Source organism: Lepidochelys kempii, chromosome 26 (genome assembly GCF_965140285.1).
Source record: "Lepidochelys kempii isolate rLepKem1 chromosome 26, rLepKem1.hap1, whole genome shotgun sequence".
Classification (NCBI taxonomy): domain Eukaryota; kingdom Metazoa; phylum Chordata; order Testudines; family Cheloniidae; genus Lepidochelys; species Lepidochelys kempii.
Window position 1 is genome coordinate 5,779,260 of NC_136405.1, and position 19,880 is coordinate 5,799,139.

The 19,880-nt window shown below is 50.6% G+C and overlaps 1 protein-coding gene across 7 annotated transcripts in view; it reads left to right on the forward strand.

The window, feature by feature from the left end:
* Positions 1-1,308: 1,308 nt before the first annotated feature.
* Positions 1,309-19,880, forward strand: part of BMP1 (bone morphogenetic protein 1) — an 85,380-nt gene continuing 66,808 nt past the window's right edge. For 4 of the 7 annotated variants that reach the window (XM_073325410.1, XM_073325411.1, XM_073325414.1 and 1 more), the window contains exons 1-2: positions 1,777-1,861; positions 14,109-14,436. In XM_073325410.1, the coding sequence (XP_073181511.1) occupies positions 14,229-14,436 (208 nt within the window). In that variant the 5' untranslated portion in view covers positions 1,777-1,861; positions 14,109-14,228. Of the gene's footprint in view, positions 1,862-14,108; positions 14,437-19,880 lie in introns of all 7 variants that reach the window. The other 3 variants (XM_073325416.2, XM_073325412.2, XM_073325413.2) reach the window with 3 other exon arrangements.

Genomic DNA, 19,880 nt, shown 5'->3' on the forward strand with positions numbered 1-19,880 from the left:
GTCCGGTCACCCTAACAGGTACAGGCCTTGTGCCAGGACAAGCTGGTGGGTTCTCGTGGGGCCAAGTGTCTATACCTCACACGCATGCAAGTGAAACCCCTGCCGCAGCTGGCACGGCTTAGCCTGGGCCGCTCCAGCAGAGAGGTCCAGGAGCAAGTGGGCTGAGGAGAACTCTGTGGCTGAGTGCAGTGGTGGGGCCCAGTGTGTGCATAGGGGACGCTTGCCCCCGCTCTGTGGTAGCTCCAGGGATAGAGGGCATCCTGCTCCAGGGCTGTCAGGCCAGCACATCTCACCAGCATGAAATTTGCCTTGGGAGAAGGGCTGCTAGAAAACTGAGCGGGGCCAAATTTGCAAAAAGGTGCAGCCCCCAGCAGCTGTGACTGCTCCTGGCCGAGGGTTCACACTGTCCAAATCGGACTCTTACAAACTCTCCAGCCCTAGTCCAGACCAGACCCCCGAGTGACACAGATTCATGGGGCAGAGACTGTGCTTCCCATGCTCAGTGCACATACTGAAATGAGCGCAAGCCAGCTGAGGGACTTCCTAGGGAGGGATGGCTAGATTCCTAGATGGAGACCTCACAGGGGCACTGCACGCCTCCCTGTATTTCCCCGGGCACTGGAGAAGCATGCTGTCCCCTTCCCAGCCTGGCTCTGTGGCCATTTACCCCTGTGACAAGTGAGTTGAGACTCCAGTCCACCAGCAGCTCTTTGCATGAAGCCAGAGGCAGGGGGAGAATCCCTTGTGATGCTCCGATCCTGGGAATGGCTGGAGCTAGGGTTTTGGTTCAGGCCTGTCCGTGGAGACCCCAAGGGAAACCCCAATGTGAATGCTAACAGGAAGCCCTTACCAAAAGCAATCAACAGACTGCTAAGGAGGCTGCTTATTTCCCAGTTTCCTTCTCAGCAAGCAGCTGCTTTGGGGTCTATCCCATGGCCCTCAAGCCCTGCCTCTCACAGACCAGCCCTGGGATCCCAGCAGGGGATGACTCTCCCAGTCCTTCTCCCTCCCCGGTAAACATCCCAAGGGCCGGAGCAGAGAGGGGGCAGCGTTTCCTAGCCCTCCGGATCTCTCCTCACGCAGCTGGGAGCCCTGCAGCCGGCGGCTGCCCTTTTCTCTGGGCTTAGCTGCAAGGAGCAGCATCCAAAGCGGTGGGCGAGGGGACTGGACCATGGCGGCCCCCCCCAGGACCCTGCAGCTCAGAGATCAGGTCTGAAACCCCCCGCTGCCGCCCTATAGAAACCTGCCACACGAAGGGGGCCCCGCAGCAGCTCCCTGCAGACCCGGCTCTCGGGGACCAGCCGGTGCCCACAGCGGGGCGGGGTATGACGGCCCCACGCCGCGCCACGGGATGCCGGGCATGGCCAGCCCCGGGCAGGCGGGTACCCCAGCGGCGGGGGTTGCCCGGGGGCCCCAAGGACGGCGTTCCGTGGCCGGTGAGCGGCGATGCAAGAGCATCTCTGGGAGCCGCTTCTCCCCCACCCCGGGCTGGCCCCGTTCCCAGCCGGGCTGCGAGCAAACTCTGCAGGCTGGAGGGGCTGAGCTCCCGGCCTGAACCCGCCCCCGCCAGCTCTCATTTCCCTAAAAAAAAAAAAAAAAAAAAAGACAGAGAGCGAGGGGGGAAACCCTCCCATCTCCTTCCACTTCTCTCCTTCCCCCTCCTTCCCGCTCCGCTTCTCCCTTCGGTCCCGAGGCGCGTCTGCCCGGGACTCGCCAGCCAGCATGTCCGGCGTCAGGGCGTGCTGGCTGCTCCTTTCCTTCGTGGTGCTGGGGCCAGCCCTGGACTTTCCCGACTACACCTATGAGCTGGAGGACGAGGAAGACACGGAGCCCATTGACTATAAGGATCCTTGCAAAGCTGGTAGGGCCAAAGGGCTCCCCCTATTCCCCCCCCCCCAACCTCCGGTGCAAATGCGCCCCTTGATGGGCGGGTGCGGGGAGCAGCGAGGCCACTGGAGGACAGGGGCTGGGTGAGCCTGGGTCATGCAGACTCTGCCTGGCTGGCAGGGCAGCTGCAGACAAAAGAAAGGGGCCGGTGTGTGTGTGTGTGTGTTTAAGGGACACTTTCAAAGTTGCTGCTCCTGCAGCCGGGGCTGGGAGGGAGCTGAGCCAGGGCAGAGACAGCCTCGGGCAGGGAAAAGCTCCGAGGCTGGAGACTTGAGTTTTCTGGGTTGTTTTGCCCCCTTTTGTGCTGCAGGAAATGAAACTTTGCTTCTCCCCCCCCCGGGAGTTTTTCCTCCCCCGGGGAGTTTTGGGTTTCTTTGTGGGGAGGGCTGGGGGGGAGTTAAGTATACCTCATGCAAGGGAGAGGGGGAAGGAAGTTGCCACGAGGTTACGCTGTGGTGTGGGGGGGATCCATCCATCCATCTGCTTATACTTCGGACGTGGAGGAGGCTGGAGGGAGAGGGGGGGCTCTCCCGCTTCCCCAGGAGGAGCTGTCAAAGCAGGCGGACTCCTCCAGCCCGGATCAGCCCCCAAGTCCCCGGCACAGCTGGCCCACTAGCAGCTCAGGCTTTGTGGCTACGAGCTCTCTGAAAGTCTCCTCTCGTTCACACCGGTTTCACTCCTGTCTCAGTCCGGTGTGAAGGGTGGGATCCCGCTCCAGAACCCAGTGGGGCAGGATCGGGCCGTAAGCAAGAGGAGGATCGGGACCCAAAGACTTTGCAAAAACTTTTTGTTCTTTCCTTATCCCAGCTGTATACGCCGCTGCGAAACAGCAGCGGAAAAGCCTGGCGGTGATAAACCTGGGGGTTGGATTACAATTGATAAAGAGGGATTTTGGCTGGGAGGAGTGTTATCTCAGTTAGTGATTGTGACATGTTATTTCATCAGCGCCTTGGGTGCTGAGACTTGGGCTGGGAGTGAGGAGACTTGGCTCTGTTCTTGGCTCTGCCACCAGCCTGCTGCCTGTCCTTGGGCATGTCACCTCATTGCTTGGTGCCTCCCTTTCCCCAAAGGTAAAATGGAGATAATGAGGACTGTCTTTTGTAAAGTGCTTTGAGATCTGCTGAGGAAAAGAGCCCTGTAAAGCCTAAGTAGTAATATATCACTGTTTATTATTATTCCAGTCATTATTATTAATCAATCTAGCATGATGCTTTACCAACCAACAGTGAGGGAGTTTAAAATTTAAAGCTGCAATGGGATCCTTAGGGGTCCTGGGGTCCCCTGGGGCTGATTGGATTGTGGGAGTGGGGCCTGAATTTGTGTGTGGGCCACTGTGACCATACAAAGCACCGCCTAAGTGCAGTTATTATTGTATTAGAATGATGTTTATCATCTTCCTTGAGCAAGCCAGGCCAGGAGATGGCTAAGGGGTTGGTATTTAAATTACAGCAGCACCTACAGGCAGGGCTTTGGAGCTGTGCTCCGGCTCCGCTCCAGCTCCAGGCAAAAACCTGCAGCTCCACTGCTCTGCAGCTGCTCCGCGCTCCAGCTCCGGGCTCCGCTCCAAAGCCCTGCCTACAGGCCCCAGCTGAGATCAGGGCTCCATTGTGCCAGGTGCTGTATTGAATGAGAGATGCTCCCTGCCCTCAAAGAGCCTGCAATTGAAATAGACAAGAGTGATGAAGGGTGGGAGGGGAAACTAAGGCCCAGAGAGCAGACATGAGTTGCCCAGGGTCACACAGTAGGTCAGGTGTTGCAGAGCTTAACCTTGTGCTCTGGACACAGGAACCAGTTGTCCCTTTAAATCTGCTCTGTTCAGCCTCCACTTTGTCACCGTGTGTGTGTGTGTGTGTGTGTAGGAGAGGGGGCTTTAATTGTTGATTAAATTAATAGAGGTTGGTAGGGACAAGAGGTAGGTCAAGAGGCGTTCTTTCTGATTGTGCTTGTTGGTCCATTGTGTGTGAGAGACACGCAGAGCGGCGTGCCGGAGCCCTGCCCCCCACCTTTATTGGATCCATATGTGACTAAGTCAGTTATTGCCATTTGTATGGTGGCTGCGTCCGGAGGCCCCAGTCTGAATCAGGCTCCATTAGACACTGCACAAACACAGGCCCTATCCCGAAGAGTTCTTTATCCCTCGATTAGCTTCAAGTGCAACTGGGAATCGGGGGGGTTGGATGGGAGCTTGCCCATTGCTTCTTACAGGACAGGGAAGCCGTTCCTCTGCTAAGATTGGCCTGGCCAACTACATATCCCACAAGGCTCTGGGAGCGTGTGTGTTTGTGTGGTGTTTTTTGGTTTTTTTTTTTCAAGGCACCAGCTGCAGTAAGTTTCCTAGGACTTTAAGAGCAGCCGGAAACAGCTGACTCCTTGGCACTTGGAATTATTCCGTGGCTCCCTTAAATTCCACATGGAGAAGGAGCAGTAGGAATAACCAAGAATGAGATTTGGTTTTCACTGCACAGTTCCTGCCACGGGTATCCTGAGGCCACCCGCCCACCAGGGATAACTCCCTGTGGCTCACAGCCTCCGTAATGTTCCCCTTGCCATCTCTCTCCGCTGCAGAGCTTCCCCCAGCCCTACCCCAGGGTGGTACTGGCCCAGACCCTGCTGTAGTGTGCCAATAGGCGTTTTCCTGAGAAATGCAGCCAGGCTTGGGGGCCTGCCAGCTTTGGCATCAAAGCTCCCACATCACAGCTGTGCCCGCTCCCTAGAAGGAAACAGTGGCCCTGGTCCTGCAGTCCGGTCTCCTTACCTCCTGTCAAAATAAACCTCCCTGGCTCTGATTCAAAGCCATGGCAGCGGCGGCTGCCTTAGCAGCCCAGTATCAGGGGGTAACCGTGTTAGTCTGTATCCACAAAAACAACGAGGAGTCCGGTGGCACCTTAAAGACTAACCGATTTATTTGGGCATAAGCTTTTGTGGATAAAAAAAACCCACTTCTTCAGATGCCTGGAGTGAAAATTACAGATACAGGCATAAATATACTGGCACCTGAAGAGATGGGAGTTACCATACAAGTGGAGAACCAGTGCTGACAAGGCCCGTTCAGTCAGTTAGCAGTCCAGACTCCACAGCGCTGAGGGGCCCCTTGGTAGTTTGCCAGGAGCAGTAGCTGCATCAGAGCCTGTGTGTGCTGTGGGTTCTGTCCTAAGCACTTGGATCCCCTGCAGCTCTCAGACTAACACCCCCTCGATTTCAACCCAGGGGGCTGGCAACTGTCGGAGAGGAGCCCTTCGCTGTAGCATTCACTCACCTGTTTGGACCAGGAGAACCATGTCCATCTATTCTGTTTTACTGTGTATAGGTTCTCATACCGCCCTCATCATTGTCCTATATGAAGTACTTCCAGCCGTGCATTAAGCGACATGACTGACAACCTCACACGTGGGTTGTTCCCTCCCCAGGGCAGTGTGCAGTGTCTTGTTTGTGCAGTGAGGTGTCTTGTTTTAGAAGGGCTTTATTTAATTTTTGTATATCTCTGTCCACAGTGCTCTGTACAATTGCTGTATTAATAGGGGGGCTTGCCCATGGGATTAGCAAGTCCTGTGGGGGGGCCCATCTGTTGCCACTGAGTCAATCTTTTGTGACAGAGTCAGTTTATAAAGCAACTAAATATCGCTTTATTTCCTTTTGTACACCGTGGGCTAGAGGAATAAGCAGGAGATTAGCAGGCAGAACTCCTTGGGTTCTCTTTCCAAGTCTGGGATGGAAGTGTGAATTTGTGGCTGGAATAAGTGGGGGGGACTGGCAGTCAGGACTCTTGGGTGCTATCCCTGGGAGGGAAGTGTGGTCTAATGGCTAGAGCATAGAGGTCTGGATTCTGCTCCCAGTTCTGCTACTGACTTGCTGTGCAGCTGTGGGCAAACCCCTTTGCCGCTATATGCCTCAGTTTCCCCATCTGTGAAATTGGGATGTTGATACTGACTGACCTTTACTGGTTTATTATGAACAAGGCTGAGTTAACATTTGCACTGAGCTTTGAACACACAACGCCCTTTTAAGTGCTAACCAAACACGTACAGCTAGTGTTTGTGCTTGCTTTGTCCTTGGAAGATTAATGTACCGTTGTTGAGCTCTTCAGCAATGAAAACAAACTCCTGGGTGTCTCCTGACCCGTTAGAGATGGACAGCAGCTGTGGGTTTGGCCCTGTGTGAGTCACTAGTTCCTATTAGCCGGATGTGCTACTGTTGTAACTCTGCCTCTGTAATGTGATGTCGTTGGGGATGAAGCTGGAAAACATGGATCCAGATTTTGGACCTCCCCCTTCCCAGAGTCAGGGCTGATTTGAATCTTCCCATTCTGAAGTGTCGTGGTATTCTGTTCCAGGAGTTTAGTCTGGACCCTTTGCTGGTCAAAATGCCCTTCCAATATGAAAGGGTGTGATGACATTTCATGGGCCCTGATTTCTGGATCTCTGAGCATCCAGGATAGCAAAGGGTGTGGTATACTGGATCACCAGGAATAAGATTGGGGTTATCCCCCAAATAACTGGGATAGTTAGCGAACTCCACCATCTGCCTATGTAAGAACTCCCCAGATCATACCTTGGGTATCTCTACCATACACACCTGGTTGCAGGGGAGCAGGGCTTGACCTAAATTCCAGTTTCCATGTTGAGTCAACTGAAGTCACTTGTTACAGTTGTATTTGTCATCATGATGCACAAACCTATTCCAACTGTTGTCATTTATTCATCCAGGGTGAAGTGCGTCCGCTGAGCAGAAGCCAGCGTGAGGCTTTTGTTTGGAGATTTAAAGCGGTGCATAGGCCTTGTGAATTTCACACCATGACATTTGGATTTTGTTTGTTAGTGCAGGGGCGTGGCTCATTTCACACTGCAGCAGTCCTCTGACTAGACAGGGATGGTCTTGGTCTTGGACTTACTCGTGCCTCAGTGTGGGTTGGGGCGAGGGGGAAGACCTTGTGAAGTCTCTTCCAACCCTACATTGCTATGATTCTATAATAAACTGAACAGGGGAGAAGTCAGCTCTCATCCTGCAGCTTTGGGAGGGCATGGTGGTGGCAGTGTGGTGAATAATAGGTAAGGTTTAGTTGCATGCTGAATTTTAATCCTGGGGAGAGCTGGCAGGATTTCCCATGGCAAAGCACAAGGCTGCGTGCTTGGCTCAGCTGCACCTCCCATCTGCCCTTCTGTACACGCTGCCAGCAGCTTGGGAAATCCTCCTGCTGTTGATTCATGCCAGCGGGTCATGTCAACAGGGACGCAGGACTTCCCAAGGCTTATCAACCAGCACTGCTGCTGTGCAGGAACAGGGAGTACCTGCAGTGCACTTGGACAGGAAGGATGCTTCAGCCTGCTAGAGACGGAATGGGACAGAGACTCCCTGCAGATTTCTCTCTCCTCTCTGGTAGAGGAAGGAAAGGAGAGAACAAAGCAAAGCATCCACAGGCAGCACAAGCAGAAGGGGAGAGATTGGCAAGACAAACTAGATTGGAAAGATTTGAAGGGGCTTTAATTTGTGGGTGAAAGAACTGTTTGAATGGAAGAAGAAAGGACCAGTTATCTCCAGGGGTTGATCTGCCTGAGGAGTGCATTTCTTACCTGCTTTGGTCTTTAAGGCAGCACCTAGAATCATACTGGGCATTGCTTGGGAGGAGAGAATGCCCCCTCCTGGTCTATCAGCAGCCCTGTGTGCTTCCTGGAGGTTCCCAGTCCAAGCAGTGGCCCTTTGAAGATGTGATATGATCACAGCTTGAGACAGGGCTGCAGCGCCTCCCTGACTAGTGAGCGAGTGGATTGAGAGGCCTTGGACAGCACTGACTCATTATGAGGTCTCCTGGGGTCAGCCACACGCAAACAGTTTCCGGCCGGGAGAGGAGGACCTGAGAGCCAGCAGCGTCATAGGCTGGAAGAAGGAGGCACTTGGGGAAGAAAAGAAAATGTCCTCTTTCCCCAAACCTGGGCTGGTGCACTAGAGAGACTGACAGTAACTCTGGCATGTGTCCTTCCCCACAGAGAGGAAATCCCTGCTTCCCCCTGGGCCTCATAGCTCCATTTCCCAGTGGCTTCAGATTTCCAAGCCAGGGCTACCTGGGGTCTGATAGTTCCTGCACCGTTGAGAGCGGATGCTGCTGGGGACATTGCCTCAATGGCTGGGATCTAGCAGGTCCTAAAGATGAGAAGCATCTGTAATAACTATCGGAACCTAGTTATTGAGCGAGACTGTATAACTACTGTATTCAGATAGTGGAATGCTTATTATACATGGGTATTGTGTTAATTCAGTGGGGCTGCAGGCGAAAGAAGACACTAGCTTCCAGATAAGAACAACCCAGCACACAGTTGAAAGACAGTGGGGAAAGCTGTTAGCTTGGAAGATCCTACAGCCTGTCTCCAAGGAAGTTGCAAGGTTTATTTTGCCAGTGGTGGGAGGTAACACATCAAAGGACTATAGGCAGTTAAAAAAGGACTTGATCCCTGGGAAGGGGTTGATCAAAAGATAGAGCAGGATTTAAAGGCACACTCTTTGAAGCAGGCAGGGAAAACTGCCTGGTTTAGTTGAGAGAACAGAGTATACCACCCAGACTCTAGAGGTCTTGAAGTGTCTGTAGGAAGTTTAGATCTGGATGTGGATGTGGAAGGTGGACAGACACCTGGTAAATTAGACATGCGTAAATAAACAATATGTTGCTTTAAGAAGGCTGTTTGGTCACTGCCGACCAGAGGAACAGAACAGAGGGCATTGAACATAAGTCAAGCCTGATGAGGCAATCACAATTAGTATCTGGGGCTGCAGTCCAGGGTCCAATCTGAGGGTGAGAGAATTGTGTGATTCCACCCAAAGAGAGGTGACAGCCCGAGGCCTGAGAGGGGATGCTCTTGGAGAGGCCAGAAGGGGTCCAAGGTGCAGTTAGCTTGGTAACTGTGACACAACAGTCCTGCGAGGCAGGCAATTGCTCTTCTCCCCATTTCACAGATCGGGGGAACAGAGGCATCAAGAGACTCAGGCCTGGTCAACATTTAAAAGTTTTGCTGGCATAGAATCATAGAACTGGAAGGGATCTCAAGATGTCATCTAGTCCAGTCCCCTGCAGTCGTGGCAGGACTAATTATCTAGACCATTCCTGACAGGTGTTTGTCTAACCTGCTCTTAAAAATCCCCAATGATGGAGATTCCACAACCTCCTAGGCAACTTATTCCGGTGCTTAACCATCCTGACTGTTTGGAAGTTTTTCCGAATGTTCAACCAAAACCTCCCTTGCTGCAATTTAAGCCGATTGCTTCTTGTCCTATCCTCAGAGGTTAAGAAAAACAATTTTTCTTCCTCCTCCTTGTAACAACCTTTTACGTACTTGAAAACTGTTATCATGTCCCCTCTCAGTCGTCTCTTCTCCAGACTAAACAAACCCGGTTTTTTCAATCTTCCCTCATAGGTCATGTTTTCTAGACCTTTAGTCATTTTTGTTGCTCTTCTCTGGACTCTCTCCAATTTGTCCACATCCTTCCTGAAATGTGGCGCCCAGAACTGGACACAATACTCCAGCTGAGGCCTAATCAGTGCTGAGTAGAGCGGAAGAACTACTTCTCGTCTCTTGCTTACAACACTCCTGCCAATACATCCCAGAAGGATGTTTGCTTTTTTTGCAACCGCGTTACACTGTTGACTCATATGTAGCTTGTGGTCCACTATGACCCCCAAATCTTTTTCCGCAGTACTCCTTCCCAGACAGTCATTTCCCATTTTGTACAGGTGCAACTGATTGTTCCTTCCTAAGTGGAGTATTTTGCATTTGTCCTTATTGAATTTCATCCTATTTACTTCTGACCATTTCTCCAGTTTATCCAGATCATTTTGAATTTTAATCCTATCCTACAAAGCACTTGCAACCTCTCCCAGTTTGGCATTGTCCGCAAACTTTATAAGTGTACTCTCTATGCCATTATCTAAATAATTGCTGAAGGTATTGAACAGAACCAGACCCAGAACTGATCCCTGCGGGACTGCACTCGTTATGCCCTTCCAGCATGACTGTGAACCACAGATAACTACTCTCTGGGAACAGTTTTCTAACCAGTTTTGCACCCACCTTATAGTAGCTCCATCTAGGATACATCTCCCTAGTTTGTTTATGAGAAGGTCATGCGGGACGGTATCAAAAGCCTTACTAAAATCAAGATATACCACGTCTACCATTTCCCCCCTATCCACAAGGCTTGTGACTCTGTCAAAGAAAGCTGTCAGGTTGGTTTGATAAGATCTGTTTTTGATAAATCCATGCTGACTGTTACTTGTCACCTTATTATCTTCTAGATGTTTGCAAATTGATTGCTTAATTATTTGCTCCATTATCTTTTGGGGCACAGAAGTTAAGCTGACTGGTCTGTAATTCCCTGGGTTGTCCTTATTTTCCTTTTTATAGATGGGCACTATAAGTGCCCTTTCCCAGTCTTCTGGAATCTCTCCTGTCTTCCATGACTTCTCAAAGATAATCGCTAATGGCTCAGATATCTCCTCCGGCAGCTCCTTGAGTATTCTAGGAGTATTTCATCAGGCCCTGCTGACTTGAAGACTTCTAATTTGTCCAAGTAATTTTTAACTTGTTCTTTCTCTTTTAGCCTCTTCTGATCCTACCTCATTTTCACTGGTGTTCACTACGTTAGACGTCCAATCACCACCAACCTTCTTGGTGAAAACCAAAACAAAGAAGTCATTAAGCACCTCTGCCATTTCCCCATTTTCTGATGTTATTTTTTCCCCCTCATTGAGTAACGGGCCTACCTTGTCCTTGGTCTTCCTCTTGCTTCTAATGTATTTGTAGAATGTTTTCTTGTTACCTTTTATGTCTCTAGCTAGTTTGATCTCGTTTTGTGCCTTGGCCTTTCTAATTTTGTCCCTACATATTTGTGTTATTTGTTTATATTCATCCTTTGTAATTTGACCTAGTTTCCACTTTTTGTAGGACTCTTTTTTTGATTTTTAGATCATTGAAGATCTCCTGGTTAAGCCAGGGTGGTTTCTTGCCATACTTCCTATCTTAGCTACGCTGGACAGGTGTGTGATGCGGTATGATCCCTGATCAGCAAAGCTGTGCTGGCAAATGGTTCCTTAGTGGTTAGAGCAGAGGACTTGGAAGTCAGGACTCCTGGGTTCTTTTTCCAGGTTTGGAGGGAGTGTTGTCTCATAATTAGAGCACCGGGGGGAGGAGTGGGTTGGAAGTCAGGACTCCTGTGTTCTTTTCCAGCTTTGCAATAAGAGGAGGATGGCTTGAGAGACATGACTTGCAGGTTGTATTCTTGTCTTTGCCAATGACTGGCTGTGTGACATTGGACAGGCCACTCCACCTCTCTGTGCCTCAATTTCCCCATCTGCACAATGGGAGTTAGTCAGTGTTATCAACCCCACAGTCATGCAGCAAAGCCAGGAACTGATCCCAGCAGTCCTTGCTCCCAGTCCTGGCCATGAACCACAAACACTGTTCTTCCTCCTGAAAAACCTGCTCTCACCTCTGAAGATCCTGTTTCCATGCAGATGACCTTGATCATGAAGAACTGGGGAAGGATTAAAAAAAATCTGGTACCCCCGCTGAATAGATTCCAAATATTTTTCATTCCAGCAGCTCTTCTTTCAGCAAGTGACTAGCTCTGCTGGCTCCAGTTCTGTCTTCATAGTCAACTTGAATTTGCAGATTGAATCCAAACTCGAGAAGGAGGGAGAAAGAGAGAGAGAGAGAGAGAGAGAGAGTGTGTGTGGTCCCCCTGGTGTCCCTTTGCAGTTTTCTTCGATTAATAAATATCCTTCCTTTTCCGCTTGCTTCCAGAGAGGCTTTGACGTGAGTTGGGCTTGCTTCCTTGCCCTGCTTCCTCAACTGGCAGCTGGGAAGCATCTAGTCTGTTCAGAATAATGGAGTAGGAGCAGTAGGAAGATGAGTCCCACCCCATAAGGAGAGTTCCCCTCCCTCTCTCCTTTGGGGTGACCAGACCATCTCCTGTTTGTGACCCATCTCTGAGCATGTGTTAGCTGGAAACCATTTATGCTATGCAGGAGGTCAGACTAGATGCTTACAATGGTCCCTCCTGGCCTAAGAATCCAGAGAGCTCAGCTGAGCTCCTTTCATTGTTGAGTGGGCTCTGATTAAGCTGAGAGGTACCCAAATCAGAAGCATTATTCCACCTGCCCCACCCCAAGCTTTGTGGGATCCAGATGTCATGGGTGTGCTAACCTCAGAGATTTACAAAACAAGACCCAAAGCCACCCGGGCATTATCCCATCCCTAAGACACCTCCTAAACAGCCTCCCCATTCCACAGTCTCCGCAGCTTCCCCCACGAACATGGCTAACTTCTCTACCCAACCCCAAAGTAGCCTGCGGGTGAATCGGGCTAACTGCACTGACGTCCTGTACTGACGTCAGTGAGCCCAACTGCCCCAGTGTCTCCTGCCTTGGGCAGCTGTTCACCTGCAATAGCCAGGGCTACAGTGGCAGGATGAAGGAGGCAAGGGGAGAAATGAAGGCAGAGAATAGAGCTGTGCAAGCCTTGAGTCCTGGACAAGAGAAGTTGTGGACAATGGGGGGAGAGGGCAAAAATGCTGAGCTTGCTACAAAAAGGAGAGAGAAGGGGCAGGGGACAGTGTGCTAGACTGGGACTCAGGAGGCCTGGGTTCAAGTCCCAGTTCTGTGTGACCTTGGGTAAGTCACTGTCCTGCACCTCAGTTCCCCCATCTGTAAAAAAGGGAAGAATAATACTTCCTGTCCTCTACCTTTATCTGTCTTGTCTATTTAGTGTCTAGACTCCTCAGCACAGACAAAGGGTAGGAGTGGAAACTGAGGCCCACAGAGAGGAAGAGACTTTCTGAAGGTCACACAACAGGTCTCACATTTCCCCATCTGCTTTCCCAACAATCCATCCCACTTGCCTAATGCCCTGGTATAAAAAGGCCCTTTCCTCCTTATCCCTTTCTGGATTCCTCTGTTCCCCATATCTGAACCACCAACACTCCCATTTTCTGTTCCCAAGGATGCTGGCTCCCTCCCTTTTCTGATTCCCTCCACAAACAGTTAAAGAACATGAGAGGCCATCCTGGGTCAGACCAATGATCCATCTAGTCTAGGGTCCTGTCTTCTCACCTGGTCAATACCAGGTGCTTCAGAGGGAAAGAAAAGAACAGGGAAATTATCAAGCGATCCATCTCCTATTGTTCAGTCCCAGCAGCTGGCAGTTAGAGGCACCCAGAGCGTGGGGTTGCATCCCTGACCATTTTTGCTAATACCCATTGATGGATCTATTCTCCATGAACTCATCTAGTTCTTTTTATAACTCACTTATATGTGAGTTCTCTGTGTCTTGCTCTCTCCTGTCCATGCACCATCTGCTGTTTCCATCCTATGTGTGCCTTGGCGCATAACGTTCTCCTCGCGCTCCCCCTTGGCCAGTAAGCCTGGGATGCGCTCTGCCTTTGCGCTCAGTTCGCACAGATACATCCCATGGTACCGACAGCCCTGGCGGCTGGTCGGGCTGTGATTAGCAGGGATTCGGAGCTCGCCAAGTCTGTAATTACACACTCGCCATGTGAGCCAAGAGGGAGGGAGGCAGAGTGGTTAAGGTGATGAGCAGCTGGAGATCCACTCGGAAGTAGGGGCCTAGCAACAGACATTTAGCAGAGCTTGAGGAATACAGTGAGGGGCTCGCTGCAGGAACGGAAAGCACACTAACTCCAGGCCCAGGGGCAGGGATACAAGGGTGCACTGAGGAGGATGCACCCTGAAGAAGGAACCCTCAAGTTCTTCATGCTACTGCCCAGTCCCAGCTCCATCCCAGAATCCCCCAGAGCCTTTGCCCAGCCCCTGCACCATATTCCCTGTTCCCCAGAATCCCCCAGGGCTCCCACCCTTCCCCAGCACCGTATCCTGTTACCTCAATGCCCAAACACTGAGGTTAGCCTGGTCTCAGCACAGAAGGGATTTTTTTCTCGACCTCAGTTAAATCAAGTCCTCTAACTGACACAGTTGTACCAACTGTTCACTCACTGCTAGCAGACGCCAGTAAACTATAGTGAGATCTATACCTGGCTCGGATTGGGCACATGCCAGGAGAGGGTCCCTGGGTTCTCTCCCCAGCTCTGATACTGGCTCACTCCCTGGCCAGCCACTTCCCTGCCCAGTGCCTCGATTTCCCCCTCTGTTAAAACAGCATCCGTGATAATGACCTGCTCCACAGCACGCGTTGTGAAGCTGAATTTCTTTTTGTGTTTGACAGACGTGCGTCTGGGTCAGAAGGAAGATGCTATGGGAAAGCAAATATCCCTAGCCAGTGTTCACAGGCTGTTTGCTCCCCATCCCTGGCTGGTAGTGAGGGGCACTGCCAGGGGGCTGCAGAATGGTGCATCTGGGAGGAATCTCGCAGAGGGCCTCCCTTGCTTTCCTGGTTTGTGTCTCCATCCCTCCTTGCTGTTCTCGGAATCTCTTTGCACAGCCGAGGCTGCTGCCAGGCAAACATCCCGGAGCCTGCCTGTTCAAACACAGCAGCAATCAGGAGGTGCGCTGCAGGCCCAGCAGAGGAACAGAAGCTTCACCAGCGGTGCCAGGTAACCGTCCACTTCGCCCCAAGGAATCTCTGATGCTGCTGCTAGGCAGGAGACTTTTGAGGGAGGAATTCATTCTCCCCCCCTCCCCCCCAACAAATGAGTGAGCTCAAGTTGCAGGACTCTGGTCAGGACTGTGGACGGGTTAGTGCAGAGGGTCACTCCCTCTGCAGCACACGCACTGGGATATATCCCCACTCCGATATGTGCTCATAGGACTCCCTGCACGGTGCCTGGGCTCCATGGCTGGTCTAACATGAATGCCGTGCCTGGCTCTGGCCAAGCTTAGGAAATGCTAAGCATTGTGGAATGACTGCCTGCCTCTGAGCTGAGTGATTGCCCAAGGCCAGATAAACACTCCGACCCCGTGAGGATAAACACAGGAAGGATATGGGGCAGGGATGGGCTGTTGGCCCTGTCCAGATGCAATGGGGACACGTTACTGACCATTCAAGCTAGCGTGTGCTCTCTGCACTCTCCTCTCAGCTAGGGTGACCAGATGTCCCGATAAAATCGAGACTGTCCTGATTTTTAGTTCTTTGTCCCGCGTCCTGACCGATGCACGGTCGGGACGCCATTTGTCCCGATATTGCGGCTTTGGCTGATCCGGCGGGTTTTGGTTTTTTTTGCTTCCCCCATGTGTCCCAATATTTTGTCAGGTTCATCTGGTTACCCTAGTCTTATCTGACAGGGTACACAGCAAGGCTACATAGTACTGTGGGTTCATGGGGTTGTGGCCCCATCCATGTAGGCACAAGCAGGATGCGCTTTCTCGGTTACACTGCAGGGGTGCTGTTTGCATGACTTCCATCTAAACTGGTGTTCCTGATCCACCCTGGTCCATTAAAGAAGAGCCAATCTGGGGGATTGGGTGGGCTCAGGCGATTAGAAAGGGGATAAGTGGAGCCTTTTGGCTGCAGATCACAGGTTCCTGTCCAGCCTAGGAATGATGGGAAGGTGATCGGGGGTGCGGGGGTCTGTGTGAAAGAGCTGGACTGAGCCCTCTGCATTGAAATGAACTTAAGTTCCACAGAGCAAATGAATGAGAACGGTCATCGACCTGGCAGAGAGGAAGGATGGCCCAGTGGTTAGAGTGCAAGCCTGGATCTTTGGGTTCAATTCTTTGCCCCATCACAGACCTTCTGTGTGACTTTGGGTAAGGCCCTTAGGTTTCCCAGCTGTGGTGGAGGTATAAATAGCACTGCTCTGCCTCACTACTCCTGGGATGATGGGGGCCACGCAAGTCCCTAAGGATAAAGAGCAATAGTAAGGATTGAGTGGAGCATGAGGCCTGACCCTCCCTCCCTCCCCCCCCCCCCCCCCCCCCAGGTAGTGCAGGATTGAGCTCCTTCCCGCAGCCCTGCCATCCTCCGCTGTGTCATGGAGCTCCAGTATTTCAGGGGGAGAACCTGGAACTGGCTGAATTCCACTCTTTGCAGCTTGGTGTCTCTGTGTGCTGGGAGCGTAGCATGTTCTGTGTGCAGCAGCCAGGCTGGCGTGAGCTAGCGAGGGGGAGGGGGAGCATTCCTGACATATTTAACAACTTTGGGGTGGAAGTAGGATGCTCAGCTATTGAAGCTGAGGCTGTATTATTTGCCAGATCAGCACTTGTCCGGGATCCACATTTTTAAACTAGGGTGACCAGATAGCAAGTGTGAAAAATCGGGACGGAGGTGGGGGGTAATAGGAGCCTATGTAAGAAAAAGCTCCAAAAATCAGGGCTGTCCCTACAAAATCGGGACATCTGGTCACCCTATTTTAAACAGATCTCCTCCTTCCACTGAGCTGCGTTCCTGTTCTGGGTAAACCCACAATCCCTTCCAGTGGTGCAGGAAAGCAGGTCAGGGTCTTGTCTTCCTTGGGACTCCACATTAAGTCTATTCCAGGAGGGCACAGGAATCCAGTGTGAGATTTGGAAAAGATCTTTCAGATCCCATTCAGTCCACCCCCAGAGATTTTGGAATATGAGACTTCCCACACTGGATCAGCTCCATAGTCCAACTAGTCCTGTCTCCAGCAGTGACCAACTCCAGATGCTTCAGAGTAAGGTGCAAGAAGCCACACGGTTATCAGTGGTGACGCAATCTGCCCCACCCCATGTCAGCCGAAGCTTTCTTGCAGGAGTTTTCCTTACTCTTTGTTTTCTAGAGTTGTTTCAGGACTTGTTTGAAACCCCCTCATGTAGTGTGTCTGTCGAGAAGCTATGTTGGCAGGAGAGCGTCTCCCACCTACATAGTGCGGTCTGGCCGCACTTTAAGTTGATGTAACTTGCGTTGCTCGGGGGGGTGTTGTTTTCGCACCTCTAACCAATGTAAGTTACATTAACTTTTGTGGTAAGGTAGGCCAGCCCTCTGTCCATTGGTGCTGCAGGGCTGGGTCTTTTAGCTCAGGCAGTAGAGGCTTGTGAACATAAAGCCAGAGGGCCCAGGTTCAATCCCTGATACCAACAGCTCACCCAGAGTCATGGTGTTACACTGGCAGTTGATCAGAGGTAGCTTTTCCTCTGGCTAAGACTTTCTAGAGCATAAAACTGTCTCCTCGCCATTCCCTGGGAATCTCTTTGGTGGTATATGCCCAGCTGTGTTTATTATCCCACAGATGTCTGGATAGTTAAAGTCTCTCCTGTGTGGCTTCCTGCAGTTTTAAGTACCAGGAGAGTTGGCCTGGGCCTTCTGTTTGCTTTCTCTCTCTCTCTCTCACACTCTCTCTCTCTCTCTCTCCTAGCTTTGGTCATCTGTGGAAAATGCCCATTGTGGTTTCTTTGTTTTTCTTCCCCTTTATCCTTGTCTGGAGTGTTTAAGGCCAGAATGGACGATTGTGATCACCTAGTCCGGGGTGGGCAAGCTTTTTGGCCCAAGGGCCACATCTGGGTATGGAAATTATATGGCGGGCCATGAATGCTCACAAAAGTGGGGGTTGGGGTGTGTGGGGGGGTGAGGGCTCCAGCTGGGGGTGCGGGCTCTGTGGTGGGGCTGGAGATGAGGAGTTGGGGGTGCAGGAGGGTGCTCCAGACTGGGACTGAGGGTTTCGGAGGGCGGGAGGGGGATCAGGGCTGGGGCAGGGGGTTGGGGCACGGGAGGGGGGCAGGGTGCAGGCTCCGGGTGGCACCTACCTCAAGCAGCTCCCAAAAGCAGTGGCATGTCCCCCATCTGGCTCCTACGTGGAGGCGCAGCCAGGAGGCTGTGAGCACTGCTCTGTCCGCAGGTGCCTCCCTGCAGCTCCCATTGACCGCGGTTCCTGGATGTGGAGCCCCCTGGCTGCCCCTACGCATAGAAGCCGGAGACGGGACATGCCGCTGCTTCTGGGAGCCTCACGGAGTGGAGCAAGCCCCGGACCCCGCTCCCCAGCGGGAGGTCGAGGGCCAGATTAAAACATCTGGAGGGCCAGATGTGGCCCCCGGGCTGTAGTTTGCCCACCGGTGATCTAGTCTGACCTCATGTATAGCATGGGCAAGAGAATGCCCCCTAAGTTGTTCTTGCATCTTATGACCATGTTTTGATTCTGTCACCCCCTTCTCATTCTTAAATTGCAGCTCACTGGTATTGAAAATACATTTGGAATGGGGCTGTCAATTAATCAGTTAACTCAAGCGATTAACTCAAAACAAATGAACTAAATTAAAAAAATGAATCACGATTAATCACAGTATTTAATCGCACTGCTAAACAATAATAGAATGCCAATTTAAATGAATTATAAATATTTTTGGATGTTTTTCTATGTTTTCAAATATGTTTATTTCAATTACAACACAGAACACAAAGTGTACAGTGCTCACTTTATTATTATTATTTTATTCCAAATATTTGCACTGTAACAAAGATAAAAGGAACAGTATTTTTCAATTCTCTTCATACAAGTACTGTAGTGCAATCTCTTTATCATGGAAGTGCAATTTACAAATGGAGAATTTTTTTGTTTGTTTCATAACTGCATTCAAAAACAAAACAACGTAAAACTTTTGAGCCTACAAGTCCACGCAGTCCTAATTCTTGTTCAGCCAATGGCTAAGACAAAGAAGTTTGTTTACATTTACGGGAGATAATGCTGTCCGCTACTTATTTGCAGTGCCCCCTGAAAGTGAGAACAGGCGTTCACGTGGCACTGTGTAGTGGATGTTGCAAGGTATTTATGTGCCAGATATGCAAAATATTTGTATGCCCCTTCATGCTTCGACTTGTAGATTGCACTATCTTTTATCTTTTTTTACAGTGCAAATATTTTTAATTAAAAAATAATAATATAAAGTGAGCACTCTACACTTTGTATTCTGCGTTGTAATTAAAATCAATATATTTGCAAATGTAGAAAAACATCCAAAATGTTTATAGTAAATTTAAATTGGTATTAAATTTATTGTGATTAATCGTGATTACTTTTTTTTTTTGACACCCTAATTTGGAATAGGGGCCATATTCTCTTGGGGCGTCTACCCAGACAGAGTGTGTTACAAATGGATAAGCTCTCAAAATAGTAAGTGGGACTGAAGTGGTGCAAAGGACTTAATCCGGGGTTGCACAGACGTTCAATTTACCCAGATTGAGTTGAGATGTGATCTTCTTCTTTTTATCTGCATGACCCTCCTTTGCCACTATCATTCCCCCAGTCCATGTTTGCTCTTGCTTGCTCACAAGAACGCTGTTCACCTTTTGTGTGCGTGACCCCACTCACGGCCCCATTGCTCCTTCCCATTCTCCTGCTGTTCCGCCAGCCTAGCCAGTGTGGATGTGGGGTCTAACTTGTCCTGAAGTGACTGCTGCAAATGATTTGGGAAAGAATATTCTTTTGACAGAGCAGTGCAATTTTATCATACCCTGCAGGATATTTCCAGCTTTGAGGAGCTACTGGAAGGCTACCGAGCTCCCAGACTCTTTGGTTTGCCAAAACAAGCCATCTGGGGTTGCTGGAGATCTTTTAACATGGTGTGTTGCTGAGGTAGGGAGTGGGGGATTAGAAAGGGTGACCAAGAGAGGGAATGGGCTTTCTGTTTGTTAAAGGAGCATGCCTCTTGCAGTTCAGGGACTGGCTTGTGTCATAATAAGAGCCTTGTTTGTACAAAGCTCAGCCCTGGGATTACATCAGCGTTCCAAGAAGCAAAAAAGAGAGAGACACAACGTCAAATAGTTGAGTATTAAGTTATCTTCCAGCCGTTGGAAAAATATGGTCAACTAAGTTCTTTTGCTCCAGTGAGAATTCCCAGGACTTCTGACACAGCAGCACCTCAGTGTGACCCATTCACAATAATGCTGATACTTAGCAGCTCTCTAGTACCTTCTCCATGAGGAGCTCATGCACATGGCCCATGCGCCACTCAAATCTCACCTGAGTTTAAGTACAAAGACCTTGTGCTTCAGTTTGAGTAGGGCTTAATGAGGGCATGGACTTTGGGCTGGCGCTCTGCCCAGAGAAGAATTGTACCCTAGGCCTTTCAGAAATAGGAACTGATT